General features: G+C 39.5%; 1 protein-coding gene across 5 annotated transcripts in view; it reads right to left on the bottom strand.

Annotated features, from left to right (window-relative positions):
* The window catches only part of cadm1a (cell adhesion molecule 1a), a 612,111-nt gene that overhangs the window by 60,379 nt on the left and 527,160 nt on the right, over positions 1-24,572 (bottom strand). For 3 of the 5 annotated variants that reach the window (XM_033638931.2, XM_033638948.2, XM_033638939.2), the window contains one exon: positions 7,922-8,011. The exons of the other annotated variants lie outside the window; for them this stretch is intronic. In XM_033638931.2, coding sequence (XP_033494822.1) covers positions 7,922-8,011 — 90 coding nt within the window. The remainder of the gene's footprint in view (positions 1-7,921; positions 8,012-24,572) is intronic. 5 annotated transcript variants of the gene reach the window in all.

Here is a 24,572-nt window from a genome sequence, read left to right as displayed (position 1 = left end):
CCTGATAGTTGAAAGCAAAGAGAGGACATCTGGCAGAAACTGTAAGTGGGTTGTTTTAACCTGAAAATATTGGCACTGCAGACGTGAGGTTTGCTTTATCAGGTGGAGCCCACACATCTCAATGTAAGTCCTGTTCATAAGGGACTGAAATAACTTGCCAACATACTGCGCAGTGATTTTTAGTATTTTACTTCGATGGAATTATTTGAATCTTGAAGTCACGAAGTATGGAGGTGGCTGTAGAGTGGAAGGCAGACTCAGAGATAGCATATAATACGATTAGGAATTGCCATTTTGTTTCTACATAGCCAATGTTCCATAGTCCAGACTGCGAGGTGTGGCTGAGAGCTGAGTTTGTCACACATTCTGTTCCCAAGGTAAAGAATGAGCATCAGTGCTCAAGCATTTAACACTTTTATATCAGAGACTGCAGTGAAACTTGGGTCTTAATTACGCAATCGTTTCAACTGGTTATGATAATACTGCACTTGGCACAGTAATAATTGATAATGGGAACACAGAAACATTGCCACTATGTAATGTGATGGGAGAGAAACACAAGCAGTCACATTCTCACTCTGACCTCGTCACATATATCCTTTGGTCATGGACTTTCCACATTGATACACAAAGTGCAAGGTACCCTGGGTGCCTCTGTTGACGTTCTGGGACGCCGTGTCAACTTCAGCCTGTTACATGCATTGTCTGTTTTTAATGTACATTTCTGTTTTCACAGGAAATGTACAGTTTGCGTACAGTCTCTTTCGAAATAAACACACTATGTCGGTATAACACTGCAAATTGATGTTTTTTCCCGTCAACAATGAACACACGCGGTTAGGTTTAGGAAAAAACAATAGGGTTTGGCTTTACAGTCACAACAGGAAGCAAATACTGGCCTCCCAGGTGAAAGTTTGTGGTTGTTGAACCCTTAGTCTCGCTCACCAGACCTTTCTCAAGAAAAGAAAGGTCTGGCTGGGCCGACTCTCACTTTGAGAATGGAGAAAAAAACGCCCCGGCTGCTTGTATTTCTTTCAACCAATCACAATCGTTCTTGGTGGTGCCACAGCAATGGTGCGCTTGCAAAAATATTGCCGGGGGGAAACAGGTTTTGGTGTAATGCTCACAAAAATATCGCCTACAGGACGCGAACCATAGCAGAAAAATGGCTACATCCCCGCAAGATCAAACACCGCAAAAGTTAGTAAAGGACGTGTTGAAAACGGTTGAAAACTGCTACATAACCGGAGGTGGTAGGGCGGGACTTCAGCGGGTGGCTCGTTCCGCCCAATGAGAGGCTGATCTATGCAGTGAACTTCCGCCCACTCAGACTATTGAACCCTACACCACCCCTCCCACCCAGCCTACTTGGACTTCCGCCCCCTTTACTAACGTTGCTGTCCTCTTGTGTTTCCCCCTGACGCTGCTGGTCGTCATTAAACAACAGCGACTGGCCGCATATCATGCCAAAGTGAAAGAACAGCTTTATTCGTCGGGGTCTGACGCTGGAAGTCACTGCCCAAGTGCTGGTATTCTGTGACTTCAGCGTGAGACTGGATTGGTTGGATGGTTTTTGGATGGCTTTTTACATCAGTGTCTGACGACGAAATCACTGACCAAGTGGTTGTATTTGACGACTTTGGAATGAGAAAAGGTTGGAAATGTTGCATTAAACCCTCATTGCACAGGAAAACAGACAGTTAAATTATGAATTTTAAACAATATCTAATGAGCACAGATTTGCATGCATTTTTGCACAACCAAAATCAGAAACTGACAAATGACAAGAAATTACATTTTGTGAATGTGCAGAAATGCGACCGTTGAAATGAGACAATGGGCTACTCACATGTAAACTAATATTCCACTATTATCCTGAATAAAACAATGTTCTAAATTTGATAGCGGTCCTGTAAACAGCATATTGCATTTGGATACTATGAATTAGTCCTTACACAGAATGTAGCATTGAACAATTAAGACAAGGGACAGGCCAGTATTATTTGGGTTGTAGGAGCATTCTTTGGACATGTAAACAGCACAATCAGAGTTACCGCAGTTTGCGACACATGGCATCTCGTTTGTTCATGGTCAGCTTTGTGCGTTGTACACTAACTAACTTGCTTAAGGTTTGCAGGGCTAGGGCAGACATGCACGCCCAAAAGAAAGGCTCAAATTTCTGGCTGAGAAGGCAAACACCTACTTTTAAACATTATGAAAGACTTGGATATCAGCAGTTTTTTTGATATGCACAAATATCCCAACACAGACTTTTTCAAGACGGTGTCTAAGGGGATGAAAGAGAGAGGCTGTGTTTGCACTGTCCAACGAGTTTTCCACTTTTACATATTTCGATGTGATAAACAACATGTTAGGGCAGGTTAACCAGTGTATGCATGGCCTTGTTTGAATGGGAATATTAATTGAATATTCATTTTCATTAGCCATGTAAAAAGCTTAGTAAGAATATAATTTCTTTTTGCGGAGTCAGGGCAAATATCGGATTATTTTGTGCATGTAAAAGTAGTCAGTGAAACATAGTCTGAACAGTGGGCACTGTGGCAATAAATGGCAACATCAAGGAATAATCAAATTAGGACATTTATTTTTGTTTACATTAGGTGACATTATAAACTACTGGTCTTACAAAACCAAATAAGGTTGTTGCAGCAAAGGTCATGAGTGAGTTAAATTGAGAAAAATTGCATTGTTTTTGTTTGTTTTCTTTTGTAATTTTGTTTTTGTGACTGTGTTATTTCTTCTTCTAAGTTAAAAACTACTCAGCCTCACTTTTATTCATTGACTAATTCATACATTTTGTGCAAGTAATCTTCGGAAAATACAAGTCTCCAGTATTATTATTTACCTATAAAGTAACTCTATTATTCTCAGCAGGCGCATTAGGAATAATCAGCATAGATCCGAGTGGGAATCAGCCTGGATAGCTATAATCAGAACGGGCCTGTGCAGACTCTAGGCTCCTTGATCTGAGGCAAAGGAGCTATCAATCAGCCTGCATAGATAGGTATTCTCTTTAATCCAATCAGATGGCATAATCAAGCACAATGCCTGTGATTTCTGCCAGCCTCGTGAGATTTGTTCCAATTGAGCGGTCTGTCAGAGAGGCTTTGATTGCATTTGGAGCTCAGGCTGATTTCTGAGTCGAGGCATAAAGTGATGTTTTCTATCTACACCCTTTGGAGATTTATACTCACAATAGCCCCGAGTTCTGTTTCTGAAAGAGCGAGATAAAATTTGCTTATTTCAAAAGGGCCTAATTTTCAAGTGCTCGTGTTCAGTTATTGTTCATCCCCACTGCTACCCTCTTCCCACAACCCACCTAGTGTATGATCTATAATTGACTTTATGAATGAGAGATGTGTTTCATATAAAAGGCAATTCTTGTGTCTGCTGTGAGTAAATGTTATAGAACAATTATCAAACTCATAGAATTACCACAGTGAACCCAGGATCCATGGTTCATCATTTACAGCCTTCTTAGCAATTTGTTTGCTTGAGTTTTTCCCATCATGCCATGTCAAGGGAATTTACACTGCTATTTACATCTGTAATGATTGTATTCCTCCTGTGATGGAGTAGCAGTTTAGGAGGGGGGGGACTTAACTGGGCCTGTCGTCAAAGGATTCAGGGAACAAAGCAGTGAATGAGCAGTATTGACGGCCACGAGGTTGCTATGTGAGCTAGGCCTTGGCCTACGATTTGTTCTTTCAATCCCAACACCTGTATGCACCCACACACTCATTTGGAAAAAGTAGAAAAGCTTGTGGGGGCACATCATTCTGTGCAGTGGAGCGCTGTAATTACTCTTGAATCGTGACTGTGATAGATGCGGTTGTATACATTCCATCAAAGTCTATTTTTATCTGTCATGTTTCCACGTTAACCAACGTTTTGTGGAGCGTTTGTGCATAATAGTTGTGAATCATCATGAGCAAAGTTTGCAACCTTACAACAGCTGTGCTTAAGAAAAATGTGAAAGTCAGAGAAGTCAGAGAATGATTGACAAGTTGTTCATTGCCTCACATGCACAAATCCACTTATGCATTCATTAGATGCACTTGTTAGAGAGCAATTATTTACCACAGGAGTTACACTGTGATACCAGTTTTGCAAAAATGGTTAATAATATTTGCTTTAGAGTTAAAGACATAGTCAAATAATTTTGGGAAATATATGCTTTTGGGTGCAGAGTGGGATGAGAATATAGATCAATCTCATCTCAGTCTCTCTGGTTGTTCAGAACAAAGCTGGAATCAAGCTTGCGCTCCGGCCACACTGCCTGTGTGAGCAGAATGACTGTATTTGGTGACAAGACTGATCATTTTTAATTATATACAGTACAGGCCAAAAGTTTGGACACACCTTCTCATTCAATGTGTTTTCTTTATTTTCATGACTATTTACATTGTAGATTCTCACTGAAGGCATCAAAACTATGAATGATCACATGTGGAGTTATGTACTTAACAAAAAAAGGTGAAATAACTGAAAACATGTTTTATATTCTAGTTTCTTCAAAATAGCCACCCTTTGCTCTGATTACTGCTTTGCACACTCTTGGCATTCTCTCCATGAGCTTCAAGAGGTAGTCACCTGAAATGGTTTTCCAACAGTCTTGAAGGAGTTCCCAGAGGTGTTTAGCACTTGTTGGCCCCTTTGCCTTCACTCTGCGGTCCAGCTCACCCCAAACCATCTCGATTGGGTTCAGGTCCGGTGACTGTGGAGGCCAGGTCATCTGCCGCAGCACTCCATCACCCTCCTTCTTGGTCAAATAGCCCTTACACAGCCTGGAGGTGTGTTTGGGGTCATTGTCCTGTTGAAAAATAAATGATCGTCCAACTAAACGCAAACCGGATGGGATGGCATGTCGCTGCAGGATGCTGTGGTAGCCATGCTGGTTCAGTGTGCCTTCAATTTTGAATAAATCCCCAACAGTGTCACCAGCAAAACACCCCCACACCATCACACCTCCTCCTCCATGCTTCACAGTGGGAACCAGGCATGTGGAATCCATCCGTTCACCTTTTCTGCGTCTCACAAAGACACGGCGGTTGGAACCAAAGATCTCAAATTTGGACTCATCAGACCAAAGCACAGATTTCCACTGGTCTAATGTCCATTCCTTGTGTTTCTTGGCCCAAACAAATCTCTTCTGCTTGTTGCCTCTCCTTAGCAGTGGTTTCCTAGCAGCTATTTGACCATGAAGGCCTGATTCGCGCAGTCTCCTCTTAACAGTTGTTCTAGAGATGGGTCTGCTGCTAGAACTCTGTGTGGCATTCATCTGGTCTCTGATCTGAGCTGCTGTTAACTTGCGATTTCTGAGGCCGGTGACTCGGATGAACTTATCCTCAGAAGCAGAGGTGACTCTTGGTCTTCCTTTCCTGGGTCGGTCTTCATGTGTGCCAGTTTCGTTGTAGCGCTTGATGGTTTTTGCAACTCCACTTGGGGACACATTTAAAGTTTTTGCAGTTTTCCGGACTGACTGACCTTCATTTCTTAAAGTAATGATGGCCACTCGTTTTTCTTTAGTTAGCTGATTGGTTCTTGCCATAATATGAATTTTAACAGTTGTCCAATAGGGCTGTCGGCTGTGTATTAACCTGACTTCTGCACAACACAACTGATGGTCCCAACCCCATTGATAAATCAAGAAATTCCACTAATTAACCCTGATAAGGCACACCTGTGAAGTGGAAACCATTTCAGGTGACTACCTCTTGAAGCTCATGGAGAGAATGCCAAGAGTGTGCAAAGCAGTAATCAGAGCAAAGGGTGGCTATTTTGAAGAAACTAGAATATAAAACATGTTTTCAGTTATTTCACCTCTTTTTGTTAAGTACGTAACTCCACGTGTTCATTCATAGTTTTGATGCCTTCAGTGAGAATCTACAATGTGAATAGTCATGAAAATAAAGAAAACGCATTGAATGAGAAGGTGTGTCCAAACTTTTGGCCTGTACTGTATATGTACTGCTTGTTATAATTGGAAATACCACAATAAAAATATTGTAGCAAATGAGTGGTGAATTTTATCATTAATTCTATTTACATTTTATCCGTCATCTCTGTTAGTGATTTCTTAATTTCATCCTGAATTGTGAAGTAAGACTTTGTTTTCTGTTCTAACAGCACTATGAAAATATCATTGATCATCATTCTGATGTTTAATAATAATGATGATTGAGGTTTTACTGCGACCGTGGTTTGCAGAAACATGTTGAACTACTGGTACAGTTGCACGTAATGACAACTGTTCCTCTGGCACCATTGGAGAGCAACAGTGGAAGTCTAAATTGCACTTCTTCTTAACTGTATCTCTCTTTGACAGGTCTGATGAGTGGTGAAGAGGGCACAAATATCATTATGCAAACAGACGTTTTCAGATGTTTCTGCATCTATTTATGGCTAAAGTGTGGGAGTGGAAATGAAGCTTGTGTATGTGAGCCCAGTTACATAACGACTGAGATTTATAAAACAGAATTCGGTATACCTGTGGCTTCATAATTCATGTGTATATTTCTTTCTTTGTGTGCACACACTGTTTTAGTCGTGAATCTTCACAGAGCTCTATGCATCAGGCCCCTGGCTCTGCCAAAAGTTCAAATGTAACATGCAAACAAGGGAATTGTAATGATTTACACTCACTCAGATTAGAGTCACCAATTCAGTATCTGACCAAATGTCTCCCCTTCTGTTCCTGAGATATGGTGTTGAGTAAAGGCCAGAAAAGTGTTTTGGCAGAACATTATGATGTCACAGTGAAGTTGACCTTTGACTTTTTGGATATAAAACATTATAATTTCATTATTTTATCCTATAAGATGTTTGTGTGAAATTCTGTCATAGTTTGCATATGAATTTTTGAGTTTTGGCCCAAAACATGATTTTTAAGGTCACAGTGACCTTGACATTTGATCAATGAATTCTAATCAGTTAATTGCTGAGTCCAAGTAGATGTTTGTGTCAATCTGAGGAAATTCCCATGAGGTATTAAGTTCACGAGAATGAGACACATGCAAGGTCAAAGTGACCTTGACCTCTGATCACCGAAATCTAATCATTCCATTGTTGAGTCCAAGTGGAGGTGTGTCGCCAATGTGAAGAAATACCCTCAAGTTTTTGTTGAGGTATGACATTTATGAGAATAAGACAGACGAAGTCGAAGTGACCTTGACCACTGACCTATGACAACCAAAATGTAATCAGTTCACTGGTGAATCCAAGTCGATAGTTGTGCCAAATTTGAAAAAACAAAAAACAAAACAAAAAGTCAAGTCATTCATTATATATCGTAGGACAGACATGTGAATGTGTGGATGGACGGACAACCAACAACAAAAACATAATGTGTCCGGCCACAGAAATCGCCAGTGAGGAGGCATGAAAAAGCAAAGTTCCCAAAATCATGGGAGTTTAATATTGACCTTGGGATCAAGATGTGCAACAAAAACAATCTAAACCTAAGATCCATTTACTAGTTTAGTTTGTAGGTTTCTGTTTCTCACAGTCTTCATAAGTGAATGGAAAATAAGTGTAAAATAAATATTTGACGCTCAGCCATTACCATCTTAATACTGGCTTTTACTGTATTTGAGAATGTACAGTATGTGAATACGTGTTTTTGCCTTGTCCATGACTTTTTACCTGGTAAATGATGGACAGCATTTGGAATTGACTGTAGAAGCTTTTAAAAAAAAGGGTAAATGATGACAGAAACTGTGTGACCTTAACCCATCGATGAAGGAACATGCATATGAATATGACTCCCACTGTGGCATGAAGATGGAGATATAAGGAGTGATTCAAGGCTGTGCGGGGTATAAGGGAGCACACATTCACACACACATTCACACACACACATACACACAGATAAACAGGCTGTGTGAGGGTGATACTGTACCTTGATTGGCTTCGGGGTAGGAGATGGTGGTGGTGATGGTGGTGGTGGTGTTTGTGGCTGTGGTGGGTATAGGGGTAGTGGTGGGAGCATCTGGATGAGAGGACAAATACATGACAAACACAGGGGGGAAAACAAATGAGTAAAAAAGGCCATGAAGATAAAGTAAAGTCAGTGTGACGCGATGGTATCGCTGTTTGATATATGACCAACAGCTCATTGTGTGTCAGCATGTGTGTGTGAGTTAAAGGTCGGCTGCAGACCTTTTGATGAATTGGCAACGGCAGTGCATTAAATAATGCACACCCAACAATGACACTGAGACGCATCGCCTGGTCTCGCACCAGCTGAGCTGATCACAGATCTTGTTGGGATCTCTTTTCTTTTATGTCTACTCACGGCCTACACACCATGACATGAAATAGTGACAATGCTAGCGAGCACATGGTTGTTAGAAGTGATTAAATGTCTAATGAGTAACACGTGCTGGTGTTGTACTTATGCTGTCATTGTTATGCACTGAGCTATCTTGACAAACAAACGTGTCTGTGCATTCTTAATATCTCCGAGGAGAAGAGTACAACGTTGGTGAGGATACAGGCAACAAAAAAACACAAAAACAAAATCTGATGTTTAAAGTCAAACATAATGACAAAATAAATGGCAGTGCAAAAAAACAGAAGGAGAGAAATTATACACACACATTAAAAAAAATTATAAATGAACAGCGTCAAGCAGTGTCGGTGAATACACAGACTTTGACCAGAGACCATTTTTCCTCCCACAGCTTTTCCTTTTTTACTTCATTATCCGGGTTAGACTCCCCACCCTGACAATAACCAGGGGGAGATATCAAAAGTGACATTTTCCTTGTTGAAGTGGCAGGGCTGCGCTGATATGAAGCCGCTGGCAGGGCTGCTTGGACCTCCCATGCTGCTCGGATTGCCTGGGAATGGACTGAAAAACCTTATGGGGTTATTAAAAGGTGCAGAGAAAAATAAGCTATTGCTGGCTGTTGATAAGGAGGATAGCTTGTCTACACTTTAATGAAATAAGGTGTTATAAGAAGGTGGGAAAAGGAAATGTGTATGGACAGGGATGGGAGAGAAGAGGGAAGTCCAGGAGACGGAGGAGATGCTGTTACACTGACTGTGCAGTGTCAGATGTGAGGGTGTATAGTAGGACTTGGCACCAGCTGCAGTTTTACTGGACACACACAACGGCTATGAAACAGAACAAGCTGTAATGTCTTTCAGTTATCACAGAGAATAAAATTGTAGCCTATAACTTATCTTGCTCATAGACAGCGTGCAACAACATTTACAGTTTTAATCTGCTTTTCTTGCCTCATGTTTGATTCACTGCATAGAGACCTGTAGGAAAACACACCCAAACTGAGGAGGTGCTGGCTCACAGGTAGGAACGCTGCACTCTCAGATTCAAGTTTTTTTTAATTTTCAGTTTCTAAATCATCATGTCACCTTCTTCAGGATGAAGATAATGTGCCAAAATGCTAACCTTAAAAAGAATACATCAGAATTGTGAGTGTGCTTTCATGCTCACACTGCGGAAGTGCAGTGGAGAATTATTGACTGGTTGTACTTAACATAAATGTAACTGTGTTTTTAACGGGAGGACGCTGCCAAAAGGGCAGCAATGTTTTAAACGTAATACTTCCCATTATGTCACATGACATTAAATGCATTTGTTTGCATAATGATTTTTAACTAATTCTAAATAGCAGCTATTCCAATAGCAATTATCAGCTGGACTACAAGACAGTGGACATAAATGTAGTAGTGATTTGGCACTATTGAAAAAAATAAAATAAATAAATATGAGGCTGGTGTTGTTCTATGTTTTTGCAGTTATAAACAAAACCTATGAAAACTGGATTGAGTGGGTGTTATTAGTGGTTATCAGCATCATTGTTATCCAGTCATAACCCAGGTGAATAAGACCAAACCCAAGAATGACTTGATCCTAACTCTTATCTGCCAAACCCTGCACCTTCTTCCTAACTGTTTATTACATTTGCATTTTTAAAAAATCTCAAATTATGTACCTCCATTTGAGCAGCATTTGCCAAAATCTTCTGTTTCAGATAATTATTGAGCATTTTAAACTATTCATTGTGTCCTGTCCTGTCACTTGGAACAAATGGGCTTTGGGCTTCGAGCCCCAGAGAGAAAGTACTGACAGACAGACTAATACATTGTTGGTTTTGGCCTTATCATGGGATTTGTTGACAATATAGTAAAATAAAAAAAAATCTATTAGCAGCTCTATACTTTAAATTGATTGCCTGTAGAGATAAAATGTAGATAAGAAATTAAAAGGACCAAATTTCATAGTCAAACAAGAGTTGATTTTATATACAGTAACCTGACTGCAGATTAGTTTTTTATGGTATCTTTCTACTGTTTAGAAAAGCACTGGTTCCAGTTCTAAATATTGCACTGTTTTCTCTAGAAACAGTATTAAAGGGAGGAGCACTGTCATTATTTTTCTGTGGTAATGGTCATGTCATGGTTGTTGTAACTGCATTACTGAATGTACACAAGCAATTGTTGACATTTCAAATGAATGTAAATTCACTGTGAAATCACTGTAAATTGAAAATGCAACACATCCGCAAGTTACATTAAAGAGATAATAAAAGTTATCCTCATGTTTGTAGAGCCGTATGTCTTTCCTAAGGGTACAGAGGTTGTTTATCATATAAAAAGTAGTCTTCCCTGCGGGCAGAAGATGTTCATAGTTACTACAAAAAACTGTTCACAATTGTTAGTTTAGAAAATCATCTTTTTTTATGCACTTGAAAAAAAAAAAGTATCAAGTAATTCAAATACAAGGCGGAGAGGTCCACAAAGCCCCTCAGAACTCTGCCTGAAGCAAATTTAAAAATGCAAATGCAGGTCTTCAGGTGATCGGGATCAGTATTCAAACTCTGCTGATGTACGCTATTTTTTTTAATCTATCAACAATTCTGTTCTTTTAAAGACAACCTTGACAATACAAAAGGCTTTACACACCAATGTGCAGACAAAGGCGAGGAGAAATGATCCATTGGGAAGTCGGCTGGCAGATGAAGCTTGAGCTGATGAGTTTCACACATGCTTGAGAGCCACAAAACTCCAGCTCGGGGATGGTGCTGTCTAATTGGTTTTATCCCGTCATGAACTGTGAGGGTCCAGCAGATGTTTGGGATCATCAGTGTCAACAACTCATTAAAAACTTAGCAGTAAAAATGAAAAAAAAAAAGAGATTAAAATAAAGATTAAAAGAAAGATGATTGAATGTACACCAAATTTCCCTTTTTTGTGGCTAGCTGGTGCAATGTATCAAAGAACAGTGGAGCTCATTGACTTTCAAATGTGACAGGCAGAATGTGTTTTTCCTCCCGCTGAGTCACCGGGCCTTGTTTACTGATGAGGCTTATGAATCAGTGTTTCTGGTCTGAACGAATGGAGCAGGACTGCAGGAAGCGCGGAGATGCAGCCTGACAGGAATCATTCCTGCTAAAGCCGGTGAGTTAAAGAACTCCATGTGAGCACCGGATGAGAGAAACACTCCATATCTGCACAGTGCCAGTAATCACACCAAACAATATGAAAGCTGAAAAAGTACCCCTGGCACAGAGTAACTGTTGAAAACATATTACTCAAAACAAATGACATTTTTATTCCCCTAAACCAACAGTGCTGTAAGATGTGCCACATAATGACAATGACCTGATTCTCATGGAAACCAATGGTCAAAGGCTACTGAAATTCTATGGAATAGTAAAGTATTATATAGTGCAGTGTAGTAAGGTTAAGTATGGTGTAGTGCAATACAGTATAATAAAGCATGTTGTAGCAGTCTAATCTACTCCAGCCAGTCCTTTACCCAGTCCTTTGAATTATATAAAATGTATGTAAAATTTAATACTTTTATATAAGATGCTAAATGTTAAATGTTAATGCTAGAGGCTAAATAATTTTTAATCTGTATAGTATAATATAGTGCAGTGTATTACAGTATAGTAAGTATTCCTATAATACAGCTCATTGTAGTATTGTATAGTATAATGTAGTGTAGTGTAGTACAGTAGACTTATAGTATAGTATAGTAGAGTACAGTACAGTATAGTATGGTAAAGTAGGCTTATAGTATAGTATAGTATAGTATAGTACAGAACAATATAGTATAGTATACTGTAGTGTAGTATAGTACAGTAGGCTTATAGTATAGTCTACTATAGTCTAGTCTAGTCTAGTCTAGTATAGTATTGTATTGTATAGTATAGCATAGTAGGCTTATAGTATAGTGCAGTGCAGTACAGTATAGTATAGTATACTGTAGTGTAGTACAGTAGGATTATAGTATAGTATAGTATAGTATAGTATACTGTAGTGTAGTATAGTACAGTAGGCTTATAGTATAGTATAGTATAGTATACTGTAGTGTAGTATAGTACAGTAGACTTATAGTATAGTCTACTAGTCTAGTCTAGCAGGCTTATAGTATAGTGTAGTATAGTATAGTATACTGTAGTGTAATACAGTACAGTAGGCTTATATTATAGTCTACTATAGTCTAGTCTAGTCTAGTAGGCTTATAGTATAGTATAGCATAGTATAGTATAGTACAGAACAATATAGTATAGTATAGTGTAGTATAGTATAGTATAGTATAGTATAGTATACTGTAGTGTAGTATAGTACAGTAGGATTATAGTATAGTCTACTATAGTCTAGTCTAGTAGACCTATAGTATAGCATAGTATAGTACAGAACAATATAGTATAGTATAGTATAGTATACTGTAGTGTAGTATAGTACAGTAGGCTTATCGTATAGTATAGCATAGTATAGTACAGAACAGTATAGTATAGTGTAGTGTAGTATAGTATAGTACAGTATAGTATAGTATAGTATAGTATAGTATAGTACAGTACAGTACAGAACAATACAGTATAGTATAGTATACTGCGGTGTAGTATAGTACAGTAGACTTATAGTATAGTCTACTATAGTGTAGTCTAGTGGGCTTATAGTATAGTATAGTATAGTATAGTACAGAACAATATAGTATAGTATAGTATACTGTAGTGTAGTATAGTACAGTAGGCTTATAGTATAGTCTACTATAGTCTAGTCTAGTTAGTCTCACAAGTCAGTGTTTAGACGCTTTGCTTAACTAAAGACTGATGACTTTCTCCCTGATTTTGTGTTTAGATGGGCGGATACAATTTCAGAGTTTAAAAAAAAAACTCCCTACGTTGCAGAACCAATAGTAAATCCGCAGGGCGGTCCTTCGGTGGCTCGCTGAACTCTTGTGCTTGTAAACATATTCCCACTAGAAACACGTGTAGCAGTACAAAATGGCTCAGCCGCGCGCACAGAAAATGCCATCAAAGTTAGTGGATGTTTGTCGCGTTTGTGGCGACACATTCTCGCCAACTAAAAGAAACAAACATAATCTTTTACAAGGCCATGACTCATCCATCCAGCCGGACTATAGAGGGAGTCGCCTTGTTGTTTACAAATACTTCCGGGTAGAAAACCAGCAGAGCTTTTAGCTATACATATATATATATATATATATATATATAAAATCACATTTTTCACATCACTGTATCACCGTTTAGATTAATCCGATGTTTGAAAAGTCTATAAACACAATGACTGAACAAACATTACTATTTCTTAGCCATTAGAGGTGTCTGTAATAGGTAATAACTCATTAAACGGTCCATGAAAAAAATATTTTTTTTCCAGCGGATATCTTAGTTACAACATGATTGAGCCAGCAAAGCAGTTTTGTGTTGCTATGTGTGGTATTTATTCAGTTTTGGGAAATCACGATGTCTAGAAAGCATCAGTGGCTGCAGCTGACAGGGACAGCTAACAGCAGCAGCAAAGCTAACATCAGGACGTCATCTGTTAAAAGCCTCCCGTTGTCGGATGCGAAATGAAACTACTCCAGTTAGCTCAATCATGTTGTAACTAAGACATTCGCTGGAAAAAATATTTTCTTCACGGATGAGCACACGTTTGATAAAACGGACTTAAATCTCTCGGCATCCATTTTCAAGTTCTCTGTGTGCTTGTTTCCTTGCGAACGAGAAAAGGAGGAGCGCACATTTCCAAGAAGGCGTGTTCTTTTCAAAAATGCAAGAGGCGTTGCTTTGTTGCCGGCCGTTTTCGCCGGTGTGTTAAACACACTTTAGAAAGGAGTGTCCCCAGACTATCAGAAGGCGGAGATCTCTGATTGTCTGGTGGCGAGACTAAGTCTAGTAGGCTTATAGTATAGTATAGTATAGCATAGTATAGTACAGAACAATATAGTATAGTATAGTGTAGTGTAGTATATTACAGTAGGCTTATAGTATAGTCTACTCTAGTCTAGTAGGCTTATAGTATAGTATAGTATAGCATAGTATAGTACAGAACAATATAGTATAGTATAGTGTAGTGTAGTATATTACAGTAGGCTTATAGTATAGTCTACTCTAGTCTAGTAGGCTTATAGTATAGTATAGTACAGTATAGTATAGTATAGTATAGTATAGTATAGTATAGTATAGTATAGTATAGAACAGTACAGAACAATATGGTATAGTATAGTATAGTATAGTATAGTGTAGTATAGTACAGTAGGCTTAGGTTTTTTTTTCACTTGCCCGGTCGGGCAAGTTGGTCAGAGATCTACTTGCCTGAAGTCAGTTTTTACTTGCCCTATAAAAATTGTTTAATTTAAGCGGCTATCAAATAACAAAGACTGCAGTTATTTTTATGTTATGTAATCTTTATTCACACTGTATTTATTAATTAAAGCAACATATGTCATGTATTGTAGCTTAATTCCTACACAAAAATGACAGTGTCAGAGCTTAAAGTGAAAAATTTGTCAATCGTTCTCCGTCTATAATTTTGCGCCCTACTTGAGCCATGCCCACCTCTATTTATTTTTCACCCCTCTCTCCAGTTCTGCTGTATTAACACCGGGTTTAATATATTTTGCTTCCATCTCTCTGCCCTGCTCTACTCTACTTCAACGCTACTTAGCTCTCTCTACTCTACCCTACCAGTAGACTACCACATCCACCTGTTGCACAAAACGCATACAGCAGTGTTTCCCCTAGGATGGAGTTGTAGCAGCGGAGGTGAAGCACACGCATGAAAAATAATTTTCACATGCGTGAAACTTTTTTGTATGCTTGCAAAGCACAGCCTGCTGGGATGTTTCTGTGTATCTACTGGCACCAGAAGGGCTCTTTAGGACTAAGTACATACAGTACATGTGTGCACAGTAATGAGCAGGTGAAATGTCTGTCTAGCTTACATATGAGGTGTCTCAAGATTTAGGAACATACAATTTTATTGAATATAATAAAGTAAAAAGTCACTTGACATGCTGCTGTTTTGTGCTATGACCTATTTAAGTGTTGGAAGTTGTTATTTACGTGACAACGTCTGAACGCAACACAAGCTCAGCATCAGTGCCATGCTGAGCTGCTGTGTGAGCAACGTGTTTGTCTGTGTGTAACAGCAGTCTGTTGCTGGTTATTTACACAGTGTCCATAACAATAACTTTGTCAACTGACAAACTGCACCGGGCTCGGGGTCAGGTTTGGTCAGGAAAATGCAGCCCGAGCCACTCTAGCGTGCTCACCTGTCTGTGTGTGGCGGAACTCCTCTGTGCGCGATACAGAGAGCACAGGAGAATTGTTAACGCGTGACCATGTAGAGACAGAAATGACACAATGGCATAACACCATAAATAGTATATTGTTATGTTATTATATGAAGCGTCCGTCGCGCAAAATAATATCAATGGGCGCTGTGGGCAGGACATTGTTACACAGCTGTGCCTGTGACTTCAGGCAGAGAGACCGCTGCATCAGAGCAGAAGAACACGTTTTAAAATACATTTATTTTATCAGTTAGTTATTAACTTTTACTATTTTTAGCAACTTGCCCGATCGGGCAAGTGAATTGTTAGTTTACATGCCCGACCATGAGTTTTACTTGCCCCGGGCAATCGGGCAATCCTTATTGTTGAGCCCTGCTTATAGTATAGTCTACTATAGTCTAGTCTAGTCTAGTAGGCTTATAGTATAGTATAGTATAGTCTCGCTCACCAGACCTTTCTCAAGAAAAGAAAGGTCTGGCTGGGCCGACTCTCACTGTGAGATTGGAGGAAAAAAGAAGTTAGTAAAGGGCGTGTTGAAAACGGTTGAAAACTGCTACACAACCGGAGGTGGTAGGGCGGGACTTCAGCGGGTGGCTCGTTCCGCCCAATGAGAGGCTGATCTCTGCAGCAAACTTCCGCCCACTCAGACTAAGTATAGTATAGTATAGTATAGTATAGTACAGAACAATATAGTATAGTATAGTATAGTATAGTATACTGTAGTGTAGTGTAGTATAGTACAGTAGGCTTATAGTATAGTCTACTCTAGTCTAGTAGGCTTATAGTATAGTATAGTATAGTATACTGTAGTGTAGTATAGTACAGTAAGCTTATAGTATAGTCTACTATAGTCTAGTAGGCTTATAGTATAGTAAAGGATACTGTAGTGTAGTATAGTACAGTAGGCTTAAAGTATAGTCTACTAGTCTAGTCTAGTCTAGTCTAGTAGGCTTATAGTATAGTATATTGTAGTGTAGTATAGTACAGTAGGCTTATAGTATAGTCTAGTCTAGTATAGTCTAGTATGCTTATAGTATAGTATAGTATAGTATACTGTAGTGTAGTGTAGTATAGTACAATAGGCTTATAGTATAGTCTACTATAGTCTAGTCTAGTCTAGTATGCTTATAGTATAGTATGGTATAGTATAGTATAGTATAGTATAGCATAGTAGGCTTTTAGTATAGTACAGTACAGTATAGTATACTGTAGTGTAGGGTAGTGTAGTGTAGTACAGTAGGCTTATAGTATAGTCTACTGTAGTCTAGTCTAGTCTAGTAGGCTTATGGTATAGTATAGCATAGTACAGTATACTGTAGTATAGTATAGTAAGTATAGTATAGTATAGTATAGTATAGTATTGTAGGGTCCTTCTACAGAATAGTATTTTTATCAAATGTTAAATGCTTCTGTTAAAATGTTAAAATGGAGGAACTTTACATGTTATAACAGATTTGACTCCTGTTAAGTTAAAATGTGGCTTCAGGTTTTGTCTGAAAGATGTCAGCTTTTAGTTTTAAGGGGAGAAGCTATCACAGATAGTGTGAGCCGTTTTTTAAACCAGCCAAAATGGCTTAGTTTACCTTTGTCAATGAAATATTTAAGGGTAAATCTGAGGGGAAAAACAAGTCAAAACAAAATTTTTCTACCAAAAACAAATGCATTTTTGCACTTCATGGATATCTGAAGTTCACTCTTCCTCCTTTACTTGTAACATATTGTACATTTGAGTGACAGGTGTTTAAATTAGGAATGAAGTCTTGCTTGAAGCTCGGGAGACTGAGCAGCTCTGCACATTACAGCCTGCCAGAGAGTTTTTTTCTGATACTGCCACTGGGAGCAAAGTTGGAAATTGTCACATTCTTCACACTGTAGCTTTCAACTGGCATAAATTGACATCTTATCCCATTTACTAAAAGTACTTAAATGTATCTTGTTTTCCCATAATTACAATTTCATGTGAGTGTTTGGGGTAAATACTCTGATAAAAGGAAACAAAGAGAAATGAAAGCCAGAGCATCAGGGATTCAAATTCTGAATCCTTTTAGATGCTGCTTGTGCAATGCTGTGACCTCGTCAGAAACGATTTCTCTCCCCTTTTTGCTTTCATGTTTCCGTGCTTCATTCAGTTTTCTGATCTGCACCATCTAACTGTTTTATTGATTTACTGTTTTGTATCCATTTAGTTCCGCTTAGCACTGCAAGGGTTACCTATATTTTATCCTTCCCAAGGTTTCTTCCATTTTCCCTGTATTTTGCTTGTGTAAGTTTTTCCTTGGCCCCTTCAGGAAGTGTCCTTGCTCCCTGTATAATCCCAACTGGCGAAGCCCTGACACTCTTGCTGTGATTGGAGGCTTTGCATACATACTTGACATTGACATTTGTGGACGCCGGATTCGAGAAAAAGTATAAAATATTGGCCTGTTGTGTGTCTTTGAACTCTTGCCTTTGATTTGATCTCACCAGAGAGAAGTTGCCAAAAAAACCTATTTGATCTATTGGTTTCTTTCAGAGTAAGTTGATGTTGGACCTCATGCACATCTCCGAACATTTAATGCCTGTTGAGGTCAGCTTTCGAGCAATCTACAGGGATCTATCAGATAAGGGCTAATATGACAAAGGCCATGGGGTCAATGTGTTGATTTATTGTGTACAACATCAATTTGTGTTCATGCTACCAATTACTGGGGACTGTACGCCACGTCTTTAACTGCTTGGAGAACGCAAGGTCGGACGCTGGGCGCTACTTTTGAGCACCGTATCATAGGCTATTTACCCGAAATTTGGAGTGCAGAGCTAATCTTCCTCCAGGCGCTGTTTTTAAATGTGTAGGCCTATCGTCTGTGGGGCAGATGTAAAGTTCTGGGTAGCCCTGCACTTAAATCATCAACATTTACGTATTCATCACCGACTGATATTTATGGAAGAAGGGAAGTATATCTGTCGGGTGTGTTGGGTTGTTCCTTGTCACATAACATGCGGTGCGTACTGCTTTCGTTCCAAAAGCTGAACCGCATGTCCTCATCGAAAACAATGAATATGAGGGCGCAAAAAATGTAGCATGTGTACAGCCCTTTAAGTATGTGTTTTTTCAAAAATACTTTTAATTGTAGAGGAAAATATAATTCCCCTAACTAAGTGTAGTGTGTTGGTTGAACATAATTTCATTAGAAGTTGTCATAACGCAAAAAGGTCGAGACAAACTGTTGTAGCCTAAAGAGCAGGGACAAAAGACTGAAGGGGTAGTTTTCTCCAAGCTGGGTTATTTTTGGAATCTCAACATGGTGGGAAAAAAGCTTTGTGGTATGGATTTCTTGGACAAAATATATATTTGGGATGATTTCACATTTGATGTCTACCTGCCAGTGCTGTCTATGTGAAATTTTGGGTGTAATCAAATAGACTATCACAATTACTGTGACCTCTGCCTTCTATATGGCAATCAAGAGATGAATGTTGGGATCTTACATGATAGAATTTTCCCAAAGTCACCACTGTAATGCCATAAATTGATACATGCAGTGAAATTAAAGCGTTCAAAATGTCTTCATAGGAAAAAAAAAACAGCATTCAAAACACAACCTCCTTGCAAATTTGTTTTGGAAGTGATGAATTACTCTTCCTCCTCATAACATTTTACACCAGCAATTTCACTTCCACTCAAGTGCAATCTCAGCAAACTAAGAGCGCTTGCAGCTTGAATAGGATGTTTCGGGACACTTTGCACCTCTGGAAGAAATATTGGATGCCACTTAAAGAGCTACCGGTGACTTGTGGAGAAACTCCCATGTGCCTTAATGGAGAAGAAGTATAAAGTAAGTAGGAGAACGACTGAAAGCAACAGGGTCACTGAACATGCTTATGGTGTGCAATAAAGCCAGTACTGGTAAAGGAGCAGGGAGGAAGAGAACTCAGTTATTGGGTAAGCGGCAGCCTGTAAACAACTTAAAACCCCTCGGCACTGGGTCTCACTCGACTGTGAGAGGAAAACCCTGATGGTTGTGTTTTCTTACCCTGTGAAGTAAGAGCGGCAGTGAGAGTTAGAGCAGTACAGACTGCATTCTTTTCGCTGTTAACATTGTTAGTGTCAGCCAGTCTCACGGTGCTCTCCATCACTTAGGGTCACAATACTCTGGAACCAGATGTATTAAAGGAGATGCTGGCCATAGCTGCATTTGTTCTGGCTGTCAGGCAGGGGGAATGTTGGGGGTGGAGGCGCCATGTGGACTTCATCATTAAATTACACATCTCTAATGTACAGTTTGGGATTTTGTGTTGATATTGTGGCTGGTTTTTAAGTTTTAATAGAGAAAATTAAATCTTAACACAGGAGACGAGACAATCCTTCTGTTTATTGCATGACAGCTTTTGGGGTTTTATGGTGCATTAAATCTAAAACATGGTACATTTTGTCAGACTCTCAGAGGGACTTTATCATTATTACAGTCTTCCCCTTTTTACTTGTCGCATTTGAACTAGATGTATCTTTCTGAAATAGCCTGGAGGTATGGTGGTTAACTTTTGAAAGACTGAAATAAGCATGTCTTTATCTTTGTGAAACTCTTTAATTCACCTTAGATAGAATAAAGCCTAATTTTCGGGAGGCTGTACAACACTTTTGATGAGTATTGCTCGACAAAAATGACATATTTTCAACAGAAAATGTCTCTCGACACCCTGCTTTCATGTCGCACACCTGGAGAATTTGGTTACGTTGCAGACAAAGTCATATTTTGTCAAGCAATCTGATTGGGTAGTGTTATTAATGTCACTGTGTAGTTTTCAATCCACACTGGTTTAAACCTGTATTCAGCATCAGCATCGGCTCCTGGGGAGCTAAGAAAGCAGCCAGCCAAACTACCTTCGCCAGGCTGACTAACAGCAGACATTTAAAGGACCAAAATATTTTTCATGTCAGCACCATGCCGAACACACCCTAGTGAGTGAGGGGTATCTGCCGCTCACAGACAGATTGGGAGCTGATCAATCAATGTAGATGCAGTTAATAAATAAAAACACACATACAGCAAATGTTTGTGTGACTTAAGCACTATTCGGATGGGATTAGTTTTACATGGGCACGTGGGGTAATGTCACTTTACCACAGGACGTCAGTAATATTAATGGCCAATTCGCACGGGATAAGAAATATCAGTAAAATTACCACAAGTGGGAGGGGTAAATCCATTCACGTACCGCCGTCCCCTCCTGCCATCATGTGCGTATGATAGGACTGTCAAAAGCACCATGAAATTGAGTTTGAATATTTTTGAATTAATTTAGTAGAGTTCGAATAATATTAGAATTTATTATTATTATTATTATTATTTATTTATTTAATTTAATTTTATTTTTTTACAAAAAAAACAAAAAACAAAAAATAAGATGCTTATTGCTGGCGCAATATGAATGTGACACTCGGATGAAAACACCCGTTCTGACCTCACTGAAGTGCCAGGTATGATCAACTTCTGCCTTGTTATCTGAGCAATGTTTGGATACTTTAGTGCGTAGTTTTCCACCACAACAGTGGATCCTGACCGGCTCGTAGTGGTGTCTCATTCTGGTAACGTTTCATCTCGTCTCCAAAAAGGGTAGGCAGGGAGGCAGCAGGTGCAACACTCTCCCTGTATGTCTCCCCGAACAGGTCACACATCGTGGATAGTGGGTGGTGTTGGCACAGAGGCTCCTCCGTCTGCGCCTCTCCCTCCATCGCTGTGTCCCTCTCTGGCCCGGCTTGTGCGCGAGCCATTTCCGCCCGAATGGGATTCGCCGTGATATACAACATTATTGATAGTATTAATTAATTATTAATGATATTCGAATGATCAAATTTAGGTTAGAACTTATAAAAAATATATAGGCTATATTCGAATATATTTCTAACCGATTTTTTTTTGACAGCCCTAACACACATATTTACTGCTGGTCTATTCGCACGGGATTAGTATTACCTGAGGTAACTGTCCGGGACCCTTTTACAGAAGGTAAAAGTCGTAGTAATCTTTACTGACATCGTGCGGTAATGATTACTGACATGGCACATTCGGATGGGACTAAAATCTCTGGTAAGTATTACTTTACCCCACGTACCTATGTAAAACTAATCCCGTCCGAATAGGGCTTTAAACAGCTGTCTGTGCAGATACACTTCACTAAATGCGGCAGAATTAGACGCAGAGCATAATAAACCATGAAGACGACTTTTAGCCTTTCACTGAAGCATAAATTGAAAACGACGCACGCTGTTAAATTTCTGCCAAGCAACATCTATCGAAAGTGTTTAGCACCCTAACATAAACAGAGGAGATGAAACACTTTGTGTGACTGTGGTCTATGTATCCCCATAAAACAGTTTGTATGATATCCAACAAAAATGCACACACAACAGTTCATTTGATATCCCACAAATTTGCACCCCACAATTGAGGTTACATTCTTAATGTAAAGTTGTGTAATTACGGTAATGTTACAGAGATTAGGTTCAGGCAAGTAAAGTTACTGTGGCTAGGGTTAGGAAAACAAAAACCATAAGGATATATCTTACAATGACTTGACAGCAAATTGTTCATGTGATCGCAGCCTTCCAAAATATGTGGGTTACGCACAAATTATTACTACCTTATGATACCTGGGATATGTAGAAATTTGGGTGGATCACTTTTTGTAGGAAAACATACAAACAGTTTATGAGATCAGCCTGCTGTGCTTAGCTTGATTTTTATCTAAGGCAAGATATGACACCGCAATTTAACTTGACATCCATCAAGATTTGTTAGAAAATGGGACAGTATTTAAATTTTTCGCCAGCACGGTGCAGCCATCTTTCAACAAGCTAGTTGGTGATGTTGCAAAAATGGTTTTTCTCTGCTGTCCGCTTGTTTGCTGGTCAGAGTTGTTGAGCTAGGCTTGGTAAACGTGGTAATGCTAGACATGTTTTGTCCTTTGATGACTGTTTTGCTCTCTGACGATATGTTTTTTTATGGCCAGTGTAAGTGATATTTTGAGTAGAGTAGTGCACTTAAAGTCACTTTTGGGCAGTCACGCCCAACAGGCTAGACACATTTCATTGCTAGATGCAAGTCAACCTTTACGTCAACATTACCAGCTGTTTTGGCATGAGAATTTAAGTTTTGGAATATTTATATATGGATATGCAAACCTGGGAGAAGAGTCATTACAAAAGCAGTAAGGGGTGAACTGAGTAAAACTTTTGGTTTATGATCTAGGGCAAAGCTGACGTCATCAACCAGCCTACGTTAAAAAGCTGATCTGCTTAGAAAGGAGCTCATCGTTTCGCAAATTTTACAGAGGAGCCAGCAAGATCTTGGTGGCTTCTCCACCTCAGGGATAAAAGTGTGTACCAGTAAGAGGATGGGTGCATGAATGGAACTCCAAGCTAGCACCCCCAGCTATCTAATCCGACATGGACAGTGGAACTGGAGAAGCCTGACAGTTCTTCTGATGGTGAGTCATACTGTTTATTATCTCGATGCTTCTCGATGCAGAAATTGCCTTAGTTTGGTTTACAGGTAGAAATGTTGCTTATATACACAAAGTAACACAGAAGCACCAATCCTTGAATTCATGTGGTGATGCACATACACGCTACCATGGTAACTGAATGATTTTGCATATAAGTAGGCTACAAATCACTTATACAGACCCAGAAATCGCTTTGTTAACAGTTCATGATCACCTGGTGGATTTATTAGTTGGGTAGGGTAGTCTTGATTCAATTATTTGGTCTGCACTAGAGTCCGACTCACAGCTTTCACACAAGTCAAAATGAATCCCACTACACAGGCAAACCTACCAGAGTTTGTTTTACCCAAACACATTAGTTGTGAAAGCACCCTGTGAGCAAAAATAAGGCTAGTTGGCTCTATCTTGGCGAATCTAATATGTTGTACCCAGAACCAAATGCTTCATATCACCACTGTACGAGTGTACATGCTGACGCCCCTGCTGCTTATCTGATTTCTTACACAGGAGTGTGTGTCTACATACACGCCCTCCTCCCAGCTTCTGTTTAGGTACTACCGATGCGTGTGCATGGTGGTGTAGAAGCAGGAGGTACTGTGTTTGTGTGTGTGTAGTGGTAGAGGGGGGTCTGGAACATAATGTGAGAATCAGCCTCTGACAGCTCAGCCACAACATCCTGTCTTCCCATTAGCAAGGCGAAGGTTCGGCATGATTTGCTGTTGAATTACAGTCGACATTAGTAGTGTGGGAGCCACGGACACATCAAAGTCATCAAAAGACTAGCTCTAAAAGGGTGGAGGCCTTATGTGGTTTTAATGGTGACTGTGTGTATTTTTGTGTGTGTGTGTGTGTGTGTGTGCAAGGCTTTTAGTTGCCCACATGTTGCATTACCGTGTTTATCTTTGTCTTTCGCTCACCATGGGGGGATGTGTGGGTGGTTGAGAGAGGGGCAACTTGCAGCCCTCACCATGGGATTTTGTTGTTTAGGCCCGGGGAGAGAGACGTACAAAAAGCCTGCTACAATTACCAGAAAATTCATACTTCATGCAAAGTTAAGGATAATAGATTGCACACACGTCAGCGACAATGTGGCTGGTTTCTCTTATTGATGGTCTTTAATGTGTGCTGTCGTTGATCTGCTTACAACACATTTGCATGCACACAAACCTTTGTTTTATCATTCCCTTAACGATGACTCCAAAATGTCATTTCTTATTTCAATATTCCAATTTTTATCATAAACTATCATGAAATTGAAACACTTTGTCCTGGTTCTGGACTTAACCCGCAATCCAAATCCTTTCTCTGAATGGCAGACTAATTCCTAAAGAAGTCAGCGCTGGAAATTTTCTTCAGTCCAAAGATTTACGTACATGTCAAACTGATTCTGACAGAGAGAACCAGGGGAATATACAGAGGGAGAAAAAGAGACTTTCTCTTTGCACAGTTAGTACAGACTAACAGCTGTAATATAGCAGGTGGCAGT

The sequence above is a fragment of the Epinephelus lanceolatus genome, chromosome 11 (assembly GCF_041903045.1).
Source record: "Epinephelus lanceolatus isolate andai-2023 chromosome 11, ASM4190304v1, whole genome shotgun sequence".
Classification (NCBI taxonomy): domain Eukaryota; kingdom Metazoa; phylum Chordata; class Actinopteri; order Perciformes; family Serranidae; genus Epinephelus; species Epinephelus lanceolatus.
This window is presented reverse-complemented; position numbering and strand designations above follow the sequence as displayed.